The following is a 15,173-nucleotide window of genomic DNA, read 5'->3' as shown; positions in this document are numbered from 1 at the left end:
GGGAACTCCATTTTCTTCTTAGGCAGAATCAATCTCTAGGGTATTCCCCTCTATTGAAGCTGCAAGTGCCATTTTAAAAGCAGCCTTGTCATCTTCCTTAATGGGTGTTTTCCTTGGAGCCTATGCTGGGGGTGGAGCGGGGTGGGGAGGGAAACTGCGTAAAGGATGCCTGCTCCTTCTGGGCTGGGGCTTATCTAAAATCCTGCTAGAGGGATGCTTTGAGGTTGTTGAAGGAGGAGGGCAAGTGTACTGAGAGGAAGGAAGGAAGTCCCTTCCTTAAAGGAGGATTTTCTCAAACCTGGGTGTTTACCTGGAATATTTTGCAGGAAAGCCATTAAGAGACATGTTCCTTTTGTCTGAAGGCAGGAGGTATTCATCAAGAAGAAGAGCAGGAGAGGAGAATGCAGGAACTCTTTTGGAACGGGGTTATGCATTGTAAGATTGTTACTGAATTTAAGGGGTGGGAAAGGAACCCAGTCTTATTCAATCTGATGTCCTCTCCATTGCTTGACACACACTGGGACTGGGATAAATGCTTGTGAAGTAAACCTCATCTTTATTTGATTTTCATAATGCTTGATGACTCCTCACAGTTAGATGCAGTAGAAATATAATGGGCTTTGGAGTTAGATATACCCAAGTTTAGGTCCCAGCTCTGCCTTGCTGTGTGATCTTGGGCAAGTTACTTAACCTCTCTGATTTTTAGTTTCCTCGTGTGTATAATACCTCACAAGATTTTTGTGAGAATTGAATGAGATAACTTAATGATCCACGTAACCTGGTGAGCATTTAGTAGGGGCTCAGTAAATGTTAGTTTCCTTCCCTCCTCCTGCTATATTCTCATTTGTTAGTGATTCTCAACTCCATCTGCACATTATGATCAGATGGATCACATTATGATCCCTTTTTTAAAGGAAACTTTAAAAAAGCAGTTGTTCAGGCCCCACCCACTGAGATTTGGATTTAATTGATCTGTGGTGGAGCTTGAGCATGGGTATTTTTAAAAAGCACCTGTTAAAGCATATATTTTTTAAAAAGGTAAAATCATGACTACCATACAAGTATAAAATTAGCATGACAAATATTTATTATCAAAGCTTGTTAATTAATGAGGAAACCAGTGAGATGTTGCAACCAGTTCAAATAATTCAAGCAACACACACATATAGATGATCAGGAATGCTGAAATGAATTTACACATAGATGCAAAATTGGTCAATATCCATATGGCACAAAATGTTTAAAACCGCTCCTCGTGCATTGTATGTATTCAATAAACAGCAGCTGTTATGATCTTAACTTGCGACTGTGTATTAAATGCTGTTAGGTCCTGGGCTGCAAAGATGAGGAGAACTTGGATTCTCCTGCTGCTTGAGAAGCTCACAACCTAGAGGGGTAGAAAGAGACTCAGTAGATCATTATCAGGCCGCGCAGTAAGTGCAGCCTTAGAGATGCAGGAGGACAATGGGCGCACACAGGAGGGGTGGGGAGTTGGAGAACAGGATGGCCAGGGAGCTAAGGCTCCAAGCATTAGGAATTGGCACATGTGGGGCCCCTTAGGAGGCTGCCATGGTGGTCACGGTGACAAGGTGAGAAAGTGATGAGGCCGGACCAAGGCCACGGCAGAGGAAGAGATTTAGCAGATGAGATTGATTGGAACATGAGACTGACTCGCCAAGGGAGTGAGGGACAACAAGATGCCAAATCTAGTGCTCCATGTTACCTGGAGTGGGAGCTTCCCTCTCCAGTGAGATGGAGTCTTTCTCTGTCACCCAGGCTGGAGTGCAGTGGTGTCATCTCAGCTCACTGCAACCTCCACCTTACACTGGGTTTAAGTGATTCCCCTGCCTCAGCCTCCCAAATATCTGGGACTATAGGTGTGTGCCATCACGCCCGGCTCATTTTTGTGTGTGTGTTTTTTTAGTAGAGATGGAGTTTCACCATGTTGGCCAGAGTGGTCTCAAACTCCTGACCTCAAGTGATCCGCCTGCCTCGGCCTCCCAAAGTGCTGGGATTACAGGTGTTAGCCACCATGCCTAGCTCCTTTGGAAGTTTCTAACTTAATTCAGGGTAGAAGGGACACTCAGGGTAAGCCCCAGGTAACCCAGGGCCTCATCTACCACGTGTGTGAGGGACCCATGTGCTGGTGTTTTCCTGGACTGCAGAGCCCCATCAAGGAAGACTGACACTCTGACACTCAGGATTATTAAAAAGAATTAACAGCCCATTTAAAAGATTTTGCTTTGCACCTGCCTGTCTTACTGCTTTGAGACTCTGGTAAATATTGTAACGAACAGCACCCCTGCCTTCATGTAGCATACAATGTGGTGGGTTTTTCGTTCATTTGCTTTTGTTTTGAGAGACAGGGTCTCTCTCTATTGCCCATGCTGGAGTGCAGTGCTGTGATCGTAGCTCACTGCAGCGTCACCCTCCTGGGCTCAACCATCCCCTCACCTTAGCCTCCTGAGTAGCTGGGACCCCAAGTGCATGCTACTATGCCTAGCTAATGTTTTTCGTTTTTTAATTGTGGGAAATAAAAGCACATAGCATAAAATTTTCCATCATAACCTTTTCTTTTTTCTTTTTTTGAGATGGAATCTCACTCTGTTGCCAGGCTGGAGTGCAGTGGCATGATCTCGGCTCACTGCAACCTCCACCTCCTGGGTTCAAGCAATTCTCCTGCTTCAGCCTCCCAAGCAGCTGGGTCTACAGGCGTGCGCCAACACACCCAGCTAGTTTTTGTATTTTTAGTAGAGACGGGGTTACACCATGTTGGCCAGGATGGTCTTGATCTCTTGACCTCGTGATCCGCCCGCCTCAGCCTCCCCAAATGCTGGGATTATAGGCGTGAGCCACCGGGCCCAGAGACATCATAACCATTTTTAAGTGTACAGTTCAGTAGAGTTACAAATGTATTTGCATTGTTGTGAAACAGGTCTCCAGAACATTTTCATCTTGCAAAACTGAAACCCTTAACCCATTAAACAACTGCCCCTATACCCCTCCACCCTGCCCCTGGTCACTGCCATTCTATTTTCTGTGTCAATGAATTTGGCCACTTTAGATACCTCCTGTAAGTGGACACATACATTATTTGTCCTACTGTGACTGGCTTATTTCACTAGCACAGTCTCCTCAAGGTGCACCATATTGTAGCACATGACAGGATTTCCTTCCTTTTTTAAGGCTGAATGATAGTCTATTGTAAATGCAGTGGTTTTGAACTTCACCTCTTAGCCCCTCACCCCTTTTTTGAAACAAAAATTTTGCTCAAAATGTCTACTGTATTGAGCAGATACAAAAGAGAGCTGCTTTGATGGGATGGTTGGTCTGGACTCGTGCCCACTCTGCCCTCCTCTATGGCCTACGGAGCCTGCAGGAGACTTGGATCCCAGTGGACCACCACCTAGCCCAGTGGTTCTCAAAGTGGAGTCCCCAGACCCACAGTACCAGCATCACCTGAGGACTTCTAAAATGCAGATTCCCAGGCTCCACTCTAGACCTACCGAGTCAGAGCCTCTGGAGTGAGGCCCTCCACAATCTGTATTTTACCAAGTTCTCTAGGTGATTCTGATGCCCAAAGATGGAGAGTGACTTGGCCTAAAGTCATTTGCGAAACTGATTGGGATTCAATTATTGACTGCCTATTATGTACAAAATTCTAGAATATCAGCTGCAAGGGCAACCAAGACAATTCAGTCTCTGAAGTAGTCAGCTATTGCTGAGTAATAAATCACCTCAGAATTTAGTGGTTTAAACAGCAGGCAGGAATCTGAGTGCAGCTTTGATGGGTCCTCTGGCTCAGGGTCTCTCACAAGGTCACAGTGAAGGTGTTGGCCGAGGCCTCAATCATCTCAAGGTTCAAGTGGGCAAGATTTGCTTGCAAGCTCACCCAGTGGTTGTGGGCAGGATTTCAATTCTTATGGATGGGCAGATTGACAGCCGCTCTTCCTCACTGGTGTTAGCCTGGGGCCTCCTCCTTTCCTTGCCGCCCTCTTCATAAGGCAGCTCACAACATGGCAGCTGGTTTTATTAAGTGGGCAAGCAAGACAGAGCAAGAGAGGGTGCCCAGACGGAAGTCATAGTTGTTTGTAACAGAACCTTGGAGGTGACGTTCTATGACTTGTGTGATACTCTGTTCAGTACAAGCGTGTCACTAGGCCCAGCTCACATTCGAGAGGAGGTGATTATGCAAGAGCATGAATACCAAAAGGGGGGGATCTTTTAGGAGGTGGTCTCCTACGGTCCCTGCCTCTGCCCTTGTGTTTGCAACTGGGGAATCAAATAAGTACACACCTAATTGTGGAATCAATTCTCAGAATGGTGGTCATGGAGTGGAGTGGGCACAAGTTCGGGGAGGCTCAGAGAAATAAAATTCTCTGGTTGGAGGAATCAGGAAGGCTTCCTGGAGGAGCTGGTATTTACATCAGGCCTTGAGGGAATGAGGATATGCCACTGGCAGAGACGGGGAGGCCAGGTGAAGGGAAGGGCCTGCTCAGGTATTAAGACCATCAGCTTGCATGGAGATGGGGAGAAGCCATGTGGGTTGGAGCCATACTGTACATGGCTTCCACTGTCAGATGCAAGAACTCATGCTTTGATTGGGAGGGGATGGATATCAGGAGCCTGGAGAGACAGGGCTTTCATAACTGCCAGAACCAGGACTAAGGGGCTCTGAGCCCAGTGCTCTCCCCGGCCCTACCAGCCCGGCCCTGAGGTTTACCCTCCAACTTCTCTTGCAGTTCGGGCGCACTGAAGTCATTGACAACACGCTCAATCCCGACTTCGTGCGCAAGTTCATTGTGGATTACTTTTTCGAGGAGAAGCAGAACCTCCGTTTTGATTTGTAAGTGGAAGATGGTGCTGAAGATGCAGCCAGGTGGGGAGGAAGATTGCTGGGAGGTAGGACCACAGGCCTGTGGTTGGGGGAGGTGGGAGGAGCTGAGATATTAGCGGGAGCCCAGGTTGGCCTGGGATAGAAGTGGCAATTAGCTGAAGTCTGCCTGTACCCTTACCAGGAGAGACAAATTTAACAGTTTGTCTCAGTTAAGTTGGGGATGGCATCAGGCAAGCTTCTTTGTGCCGGGGAATGTCCGCTGAGGAAAGATCCTGAAGGCAATTCTTGACTGTGCCTCTGGGAGCCCTTTTCTCCCCTAGTAACCAGGAGGGAGCCACTGGCTGCTTCCTCTGTCTAAGCGTGTTCTGGGAGAGGGTCCCTGCAGCCTCCCCTCCCGCAGAGGTGGCCTGGCTGGTGGGGCTCAGGCATCCAGCAGCCACTGGAAGATGACAGTGCCTTTCTCCTGACATTAAAGATCAGGGTGGGATTTCAGGCTTGGTAAACAGGCCGGGGAGTTTGTGATGTTGTTTTTATGGGGTATGGGATGCTTTGAAAAGTCTTTGCCCCACAGAAGAGTGGTCAGAGTGGGAAGGAAGGGGGTTTGGGACCTTAGGGATCAAAGGAAAGAATGCAGTGGAAGGAAATAACTTTGGAGGGAATGATGGGAGGTATTGAGGCTGAGGAGAGTCAGCACAGCCCATTGTAGAGAAGTCACCTGTGACATTTTGGAGAGGGCTGATAAGAGAGTGACCATCCCTCAGCAGGAGTCATCTGGGCCTGGCATGGCTGTTTGGCCACAGAGATGCCAGTGGGTGGGTGGGAGACGCTGGGGGAAGGTGGCAGGTGAGGCTCCAGGTGAGCAGACCCCAGGTGAGGGGAGGAGGCCAGCTGCAGCATCACGCTGCCTGTAGACGGCTGAGGTGCAGGTGTTAATGCCTCCCTCCTTCTTGAGTGACCAGGCCTGTGGGCAAGCTGGGCAGGCCTGGGTAGGGTGAAGCCATAAGGGAAGGTCAGAAGCAAGGTATTAGCACCATGGGCAGCCAAGGCTTGGCTGCGAAGATCAAAGACGGGAAACTCTGTAAGTGAGGGGAGCGAAAGGTAAGGTGGCTCAGCCACCTGTGAACCAGCCGGGCCGACAGAGCTCATTTAATTTTTTCCATTTTTAATGAGGTGTAACATACACATGGTGAAGTGCGTAAATCTTAGCGCCTACTCCACGATGCATTTTTACATCCATTTCCACCCCTCTGACCATCACCCAACTCAAGGACAGAACATGTCCAGCACCCAGAAGGCTCCCTTTCATGCCTTCCAACAATTACTCCTGGAAATATTCACTGCGTTGGGACCTGTTTTTGGGGGACAGGGGCCCTGACTCAACTTGAGAACCCAGGCAGGATTGGGCAGAACATCCGCAGCTGCCTTCATCATTTCTCTGTGTTCCCCGCAGATACGACGTTGACTCTAAGAGTCCCGATTTATCCAAACACGTGAGTTCTGCCAGTGACTGCTCGGCAATTCCACAGTTTCTGAAATGCCATCCTTCGGGTGGGCCCAGGGCTTTGCTGGGATGGAATGTGTGTCTGAGGCTGCGCCCTGTCATTTGAGGGCTCTCACGCTTCCAGGAATTGTGCGATGGGGGAGGTGGGATAGCTGTGAGCAGAGTGGGTGACACTGGTCTCTTCTGTTCCTTGGACATGCAGGATTTCCTGGGCCAGGCCTTCTGCACCCTTGGAGAGATTGTGGGGTCCCCTGGGAGCCGCCTGGAGAAGCCCCTCACGTAAGTGTCTGGGTTGCTTTGCCGGTGGTGGGCCAACTTCCTGCCCATTCAGCTGGGAGCTGGCTCAGGGCGGGGGCAAAGCAGTCAGCTGGCTATGACTGGCATCTGCAGGGTTGTTAGGAATAAACAGACCCCATGCATCACTGCTCTCACGGGGCTTCTAATCCAGGTATTTCAGGGGAACCCAGACTGGGTTATTAGAGCCCCATCTCCCGGGAAGGCTCAGGAGGGAATAGAGTAGACACCATATAATCTATTCCCACCCTGACCCCTATCATAGTGTGGAAGAAGAAACTGAAGCCCAGAGAGGGGAAGTGACTTGTCCAAGGACACACAGCTAGAAAGAGGGAGAGCTGGGATTTGAACCCAGGGCTCTACACACATAGCATATTCCTAAGATTGTTCACAGCTTGTAGGCCAGAGCTGGCTACAGTGAGGCCCCTCCCATCCCATCCTGTCCCTGACAGTCCCTGAACTTAATTTGCTTTTAGGGAAAAGCTGTTGCTCTGAAGCAGGCTCTGGGATGAGGAATCCCAAGGCTTCTCATAGTGCAGCCTGAGGATGTCTTCAGGGGCAGCCAGGGCTGGCCAGGTGGTAAGGGTGACCTCTCTTGTCCCTATTTCTCAGGAAGTCCCAGGGGCAGGGCCTGTGCCTGTATAAACAATTCTTACCTTTCCCCACACTGGGGAACACTGGTCACCATTTTTTGGTGTCCACGTTTCTCTGGACGGCCACCCTCACACTTTGCATTTAAATAAACTAATTTAACTGGATCCTGAGCCTTTTGAATATTTTAGGTTGACACTCATGGGCAGGGCCCAGGAAAGAGAGGGCAGACTGGGACAGGCATCCAGGCCACAGGGCAAAGAGCCCAGGAAAGGGAGATCATTAGCCCCCCGCTTGCTTCTGCCAAGTTCCCACTGGACGCTGTCCCCTCACCATGATCAATCATTGCAGTGTGAACCGGGCACGGTGGCTCACACCTGTAATCCCAGGGCTTTGGGAGGCCAAGGCAGGTGGATAGCCTGAGCTTAGGAGTTTGAGACCAGCCTGGCCAACATGGTGCAAATCTGTCTCTACTAAAAATACAAAAAAATTAGCTGGGCGTGGTGGTGCACACCTGTAGTCCCAGCTACTCGGGAGGCTGAGGCATGAGAATCTCTTGAAGCCAGGAGGTTGCAGTGAGCTGAGATTGTACTACTCTACTCCAGCCTGAGCAACAGAGCAAGACTCTGTCTCAAAATAATAATAATAATAACTGCAGTGTGTGTGTGTGTGTGTGTGTGGTCTCTCTTCCAGATCCTTGCCTGGGACCCCCAGTAACTCATGGTCCCAGGGCTCCTGGAAATGTTTCCTTGGCTCCCAAAAGGTCTCATCTCTGGGTTCCTAGAAAACAACAAAAACAGTTTTTTATTGAGAACAGGGGGAAAACCCCTGTTTTGGGGGCCTCTGTAGCTTATAGAATTTGAGGGCCTCTTGAAAAAAAGGATACAAAATTCACATTCATATTTGGTAGGCCCCTCCCTCTTAGGACATATTTCTAACAGGTTTTATTCATGATTTTATATTCTTTCTCTAGGGACATCTGCCCCTGTGCCCACTTCAGTGTTAACCATGCGCTAAGTGTAGCACACCCATTAGCATCTGCTCTTTCCAGCAGCACCCCCACCCATGGCTTTACCTGGGTTGCCAGGTTGGAGATGCCCTACTAGGGAGGGTGTCTGTGCTTCCCAACTCCCAGCTGCCTGGGTCCAAAACCACTACTCATTTGGGTCTGTTTCCTGCCTGCTGTCACCTGGTCCACCGTTGGTGACAGGAACTCTTTCTGGGGGTGGGGGAGTATTGAGGGAGACTTCCTATGGAGATGGCTTTTGAAACTGAGCCTTAAAGGACACGCAAGATCTAAAATACAGAGGTTGGCCGGGCGCAGTAGCTCACGCTTGTAATCCCAGCACTGTGGGAGGCTGAGGGGGGTGCAGATCACCTGAGGTTGGGAGTTCGAGACCAGGCTGACCAACATGGAGAAACCTCATCTCTATTAAAATATACAAAAATTAGCCCAGTGTGGTGGCACGTGCCTGTAGTCCCAGCTACTAGGGAGGCTGAGGCAGGAGAATCACTTGAACCCAGGAGGCGGAGGTTGCAGTGAGCTGAGATCATACCACTGCACTCTAGCCTGGGTGACAAAACGAGACTCCCTCTCAAAAATAAAATAAGATAAAATAAGATAAGATAGGATACGATACGATACGATAAGATAAAATAAAATAAAATAAAATAAAATACAGAGGTTGATGGCAATGTTGGAGGAGGAGGTGGACCTTTTACCTCATCAAAGATTTTATGTGTCTTAGTTTAGTTGTCTTCCTGACTAAACCCTGTGAAAATCTCCTGTTTACTGGACATATATTTTAGGCCAGGCATGAGGGTCAGTATTTTGCTTGTGAAATCTGTGTTAGTTCACTGGGGCCGTTGTGGCAAATGCCACAAACTGAGTGGCTTAAAAAACGAAAATGAATTTTCTCACAATTCTGGAGGCTAGACATCAGAGATTAAGATGTCAACAGAGTTCATTTCTTGTGAGGATGGCTGTCTTCCTTCTCATCTCTGTGTCTTCACGTTGTCATCTCTCTGTGCACCTCTGTGTCCTAGTCACCTCTTCTTATGAGGACACCAGCCATTGGATTAGGACCCACTGCCATGATCTCATTTTACCTTAATTACCTCCTTAAAGACCCTATCTCCAGGCTGGGCACGATGGTTCATGCCTGTAATCCCAGCACTTTGGGAGGCCAAGGTGGGCGGACCACCTGAGGTCAAGAGTTCAAGACCAGCCTGGCCAACATGGTGAAACCCTGTCTCTACTAAAAATACAAAAATTAGCCGCTTGTGGTGGTGCGTGCCCATGGTCCCAGCTACCCAGGAGGCTGAGGCAGGAGAATCACTTGAACCCTGTAGGTGGAGGTTGCAGTGAGCCAAGATCGTGCCACTGACTCCAGCCCAGGTGACAGAGCGATACTCTGTTTCAAATAAAACATAAAAAAATAAAAATAAAAATAAAGACTCTATCTCCAAATATAGTCCCATTCTGAGGTCCTGGAGATTAAGATCTTAATACATGAATTTTGGGGGATACAGTTCAGCCCATGTCATGATCTCATGTGATTCTTCCAGCAATCTCCCCATCTCGCAGTCTGGATGCGGAGGCTGGAAAGGGAGAACAGGGGTTCCCAAACTGCAGCAGGCACCAGTGTCACCACAGATTGCTGGGTTCCACCCCACAGAGTTCCTGATCCCGTGGGTATGGGCTGGGCCTGGGAATTTACTTTCCTATTAATAACATTCCCAGGACACGCTGGTGCTGCTGGTCTGGGCATCCCACCTTGAGAACCACTGAGGGAATTTGCCCAGAAGAAGGGCTCTGCTTGCTCTGGCCTGTGACTTTGATCCTGTTTTAATGACTTCCGGAGCAGCCGCTTGTCTCCAAGCATCTGGATGCCAAGTGTGCTGGCCTGTCTGGATGGGGGTACTCAGCTCATGGCATGCTCTCTCTTCCCCTCTCTCCACAGGATAGGTGCATTCAGCCTGAATTCCAGGACGGGCAAACCCATGCCAGCCGTGTCCAACGGGTAGGTCACCAGACATCTCTGGCCCTGGAGTCCTTAGACATTCAACCAGCTCTGCAAAGGGGGCCTCAGAGTCTGGGCCTCGTCCCTGCTCCCATCCCTGTGAATCTGGCCCTGATCCAGGGGACAGAGAGTCTTAGGTTCCTCCTTAGGCACCCAGGCTCTTTGGGCCCTGAACAGAAGCCCCGACTTGGCAGCAAGCCCCCTCCCCCATCCAAACTAGAGCTTGGGCATCTCAAGCCCCGGTGGCTCCTGGGACTTCAGGGAGAGGGTGGGGCTTACAGGTGAGGGATGTTGTCTAGGAATAGCGGGGCTGGGCACTCTCTGTTCCGTTCCTCTCTCCCTGGCCTGGTTTCTCTCGGCCCCCAATCCCCACCCTTCTCTCCCCCTCTTTCCTCCCCTCTCTTTATCCTTTCCCCTCTGTTCCCCTTCCTTGTTTTGGCTGCTGGATGTCTGCCTCCTCCTCACCACAGAGTAGATCCAGCTGAATCCCCACTTTTCACATTTGCTCGTTTGCTAGCCAGCTGCGGTGGGCCAGCCTCACTCCACCACCCTGACCATCTGGTTTCGGCTGGCCTCATGCAAATGTGGCCAACGCAGAGCCTCCCCCTCCTTCCCTCCCCTTCTTTCCCGGTTGGGGAGTTCCCACCCTGGCTTCTTTCTCACGCCCACTCGCCCACTGGGGCTGGGGGTGGGGGAGTGCAGGGCAGGGAACCTCTGCCTGCAGGGGCCTCTGCAGAAGGGCATTTTATTGGGGTAAGCAGAGCTCCCCTGGCCTTCCCTGAGAGCTCTCAGGAATTGAGGTTGCAGCAGCTGGATATGCCACTGGGCCAGCTGCAGGTGGGGAGGGGGCCTCCAGGGGGCCGGGGATGCTCACCGCCCAGGGAGAGCGTGAATGCTAATTCACCGGCAGAGTAGAGAAGCAGCCACTGGGGAGGCAGCGGGAGGCAGACAGAGATACAGAGGCAGGGAGGGAGAGAGAGAAAGGAAGGCCAAGAAGGTGGGAGCAGGTTGGGGCTGGAGAGGAGGGAAAGAAGGATCGGAAATAGAAGAAGGACTCAGAGGCAAAGAGAGGAACAGATGGAGAAACATGGGGCGGAGGAGGCTGGCGTGGAGGATTCTATCTCCCTGGGCAAACAAATCATGTCTTTACTACCATGAAGGACCGGACCAGGGGGTGGGGAAGGGCTTTGAGGCACTCAGCTCAGCTGCTCAAGTCTAGAGGGACAAGCTGGCAGGCACTGTCCCCTGTCCGTGGCAGGGGATGCCCCAGATGTGGCCCCTGCTCTGCTCACCTGATTTGGAGAGATCTGGGCTGTCCTGTCAGCGCCCCAGGGCCGGCTTCCCTTCCTCCCCTGCCTCCTCTGTTTGAGAGCCTCTCCCTCCAAGAGCTGGTGCTGGGAAGAGCTCCATCAGTGGTTCTCAAAGTGTGTTCCACAGACAGCATGCTGGTGGCCCTGTGGCTGGCCTGAGGTGTAAGGCTGGATTTTACCGGCATTGCACAATTGTGAAGCAAAGGGCGTGGGGAGGGGGATGCTGCTCACTGCGGACCTTCTCTGTGCCAGGCACTGTGTGGGTATATACAGTCACATTCATTATATAGGGGAGAAAACTGAGGCTCAGAGAGGTACAGGAATGAGCCCAAAGTCACAGAGCTGCTGGACAACCCGACATTTTCCTCTCCCTCCCAGTGGCTCCTCCCCCACCTCTGGCTTAGTCCCAAACATCGGAGTGGGCTGGGCTGGTGCCCAAAGCCCATCTAACCAGGGGAAGAGGTGGTTCAGGTCCCCTGGGTGGAGCCCCAGCTGAAGAACTGCCCTCCTGGAGGGATGTGCTGGGGTGGACCGACTTCATGGACCTTGACCTGGTTGCCCATTTCACTGGGGAGCTGTACAGTCGGCTGGGATCTCTCACTCCCAGGGAGACCCCAGCCAAGGCACTCAAGGGGACGTAGCCATGGGAAAGAGCCTGGGCAAGCTACCAGCGAGGGTCCACCAGCCCTCCTGCCTTCCTGCCTCCCACGACACATCAGAGTGGCTCAGAGCTGGATTGTCCTGGGACTCTGGGGGTCAGCTGGGTGTGAGGTGGGGTGGCTAGCCCATGAGGTCTTTTGCCCACAGAAGTGGTCTTTGGATGGAAAGTTTGAGAACCACTGGTCTGGAAGCCTCCGGGTGAGTCTGGATGCTTTTCCAATTCTAGGACTTTCACTGCAGGCACTACCCTTCCTGGTGGGCTCTCGGGGAGCAGGGGGTGGGGCAGCTCCAGGCTTGGGGACCCGGTCCCAGGAAGCAGTGCACTAGGCCACACTGCCACAAGGATTTCAGGAGACTCTGTCTTCTCAGGGGCTTTGGGGCAGATCTGCTGGATGGTAGCGGGAGGGGGAGGCTGGGCAGGGATTGATTGAGGGAGTATCAGGTTTATGGCTCTGTCTTTGTCTGGCTTTCCATTCTTTCATCTTCTCCTCTCCCAGTGGTGTCCCAGGAAAGAAATGTGGCACCATCATCCTGTCCGCTGAGGAGCTCAGCAACTGTAGGGTGAGTGGCAGAGGATTCCAGCACAGGACGTGGTTGGGGTGGGTGGTGACGGAGTGCAGGTTGGCCTCCCTGAGCCCCTGGAGGGAACCAAGGGTAGACAGGGCTCCTGATGCTGACCTGGCTGTCATAGAATTCTGCAACATCGGAGCTAGTGGGTGTTTTCCCTTTTTATAGCTGAGCAGACTGAGGCCCAGAGAGGAGAAGGAACTCACCCACAGTCAGCAGCAGAGCCCAGCTGAGCTCCGTCCCCTGGCTCCCATGCCAGGGCTCCCTCCCCTCCCCATCACGGCCGCCACTCACGTGTCCTTGAGCCGAGACTGCCTTGGCACCAACACTGTGACAGCAAAGACCTTTTCAGTCTTGAAGGAAGCCTCGGTGCTTGACATTTAGCTGTCATTTTTCACTTTCATCTCTGGAGTAGGGTGACACCCTGCATGGGGCGGATGGAGAGTGTCTGTGCGCGTGCATATGTTGGGAAGAAGTCTGCAGTACCAGGCAGCCCTTGGTCTTGCTTTTTCTGTAGGACTGTTGGGGATCAGGAGATGGGGACAGCTGAGCACACCAAGAAGGGGCTCAGGGGACCTCATGATTAATAATAATGATAAAGTATCATAATGGTGATGGTCAGTATTTGTCAGGTAATAGCACTTTACATAAGTTATCACTGCTCTTGACAATCATGCTAAGAAGTAGGTACTAAAATGTTACTCCCATTCTATGGATGGAGAAATTGAGGCTCAGAGAGGCAAAGTCACCTGTTCAAGGAAGACAAGCAGCAGAGCCACGATTCTAGTCCAGGTCAGCTTGATTCTAAGATCTGGGCTCAGCCCCGAAACTGCCGCTATCTTAGGTTACTAAGAGTGGCTATAAAAGTGGGAAAGTGGTGGAACTTGGAGAGAAGAGGAGGAGGCTGGGACAGACGCAGGGAGGGGCAGGGTGCAAGCGTAAACAAAGCCTGGGCTACCCTGCGAACACAGCTTCCCACGGGGCTGGGAGGGATGACCAGGAGAAACAAGATTTTCCTACCTTCCTGGGAGGTCAGTGCTACGGATCAGCTGTCGATCAATATTTACCCTACTAGAAATTTAAACAGAATTTTTAAAAATGTATGTATTAATTCCTTTAGAAATAACAATAGTTGAACCCATTATGGGTCAACATAAATAACATATATTTTGAGGCCGGGCGCAGTGGCTCACGAGATTGCAATCTCAGCTCACTGCAGCCTCTGCACTCCAGCCTGGGTGACAGAGCGAGACTCCGTCTCAAAAAATAAATAAATAAAATAACATATTTTGAAAAACAACAATAACTTACAATAATCATTTAATGAGAAGAGTGGCCGTGTTTTACATTTTTGCAAATCTCCTTAATGTCTGACTTAATGGAAGACATCCAGATTCTCATGGCTGCTTCTGTAGTCAATCTATTGTGATATCCCTGTCGAATAACCTCTGGAAAACTCTTCATCGAAATTATTACGAAAATAGTGTTGACCCCACAGATCCCCCGGGGTTCCTGGTCCATACTTTGAGAGCTGCTGGTATAGAGATATAACAGTGTTAGAGAACATGAATTGAGTCATTATTTTGGGCCATACACTGTGCTAAGTGGTTTACATGTATTGACTTATCTAATGTATTATAATACATAATGTAGTATGTAGTATGATGTGTTATAATATCTGATGAATTACGGTCCTCATTAATTTTCCTCACTTTTATAGATAAGGAAACCGAAGCACAGAGAGGTTAAGTGACCTGTCCAGGGTCACACAGCCACTGAGTAGAAGAGATTTGAAACTTGGCAGTTTGCTTGTAGAGCCAAGGTCTTTAACCACTGGGCTGTGGTGTTACAAACTCTGTTTCCAAGGACTTCCAGTGGAAGAATAAGACACGTGAACACAGAATCGATAGTACAGGGCAGTATAGAGATGACCAAAGAAATTCATATGCAACTGCTCACCCTGGTTGCTCTGCTTGTCTGTTTATCTCAGTGGATCTGAAGGCACTTGGCAGCGGGAATGAACCCTACCCAAGGTGTACACCCGGGGCAGGACTCGGGGTGCAGTAGGCGTTCCTGAGGACCCATCACGAATATGTGGCTGAATGCTTAGAAAGCACAGACCTTGTGTTCAGCACCAGGTCATGGACAAAACACACATGTCCACTGAGGATCTGGATGCCACTGGAGTTCAGACAAGGGAGAGAATTCAGTTGCCCTGTGGAAGAGAGCTGTTGCGGCTCCCAGAGCCTCCGTTCTCCACCTGCAGCTTGGCACTGGTAGGGTTAAAGGAGTTCATGAATGTGAGTGTGTCTAACAGATGCCTAGGAAAGGGTGCCTCCAAATTCCTTGAACCTAAATTCAGTGTTTCCCCAAGCTTCTAGCCCAGCTGG

The 15,173-nt window shown here is 50.5% G+C and overlaps 1 protein-coding gene across 3 annotated transcripts in view; it reads left to right on the top strand.

Annotated features, from left to right (window-relative positions):
• CPNE5 (copine 5) overlaps window positions 1–15,173 on the top strand; it is a 96,143-nt gene that overhangs the window by 32,594 nt on the left and 48,376 nt on the right. Inside the window, exons 4-9 of one of the 3 annotated variants that reach the window (XM_025384374.1) lie at window positions 4,743–4,846; window positions 6,288–6,327; window positions 6,541–6,617; window positions 10,187–10,246; window positions 12,364–12,414; window positions 12,714–12,777. In XM_025384374.1, the coding sequence (XP_025240159.1) occupies window positions 4,743–4,846; window positions 6,288–6,327; window positions 6,541–6,617; window positions 10,187–10,246; window positions 12,364–12,414; window positions 12,714–12,777 (396 nt within the window). Of the gene's footprint in view, window positions 1–4,742; window positions 4,847–6,287; window positions 6,328–6,540; window positions 6,618–7,108; window positions 7,391–10,186; window positions 10,247–12,363; window positions 12,415–12,713; window positions 12,778–15,173 lie in introns of those variants that run through there. The other 2 variants (XM_025384375.1, XM_025384379.1) reach the window with 2 other exon arrangements.

The sequence above is a fragment of the Theropithecus gelada genome, chromosome 4, assembly GCF_003255815.1.
Source record: "Theropithecus gelada isolate Dixy chromosome 4, Tgel_1.0, whole genome shotgun sequence".
Lineage (NCBI taxonomy): Eukaryota > Metazoa > Chordata > Mammalia > Primates > Cercopithecidae > Theropithecus > Theropithecus gelada.
This window is presented reverse-complemented; position numbering and strand designations above follow the sequence as displayed.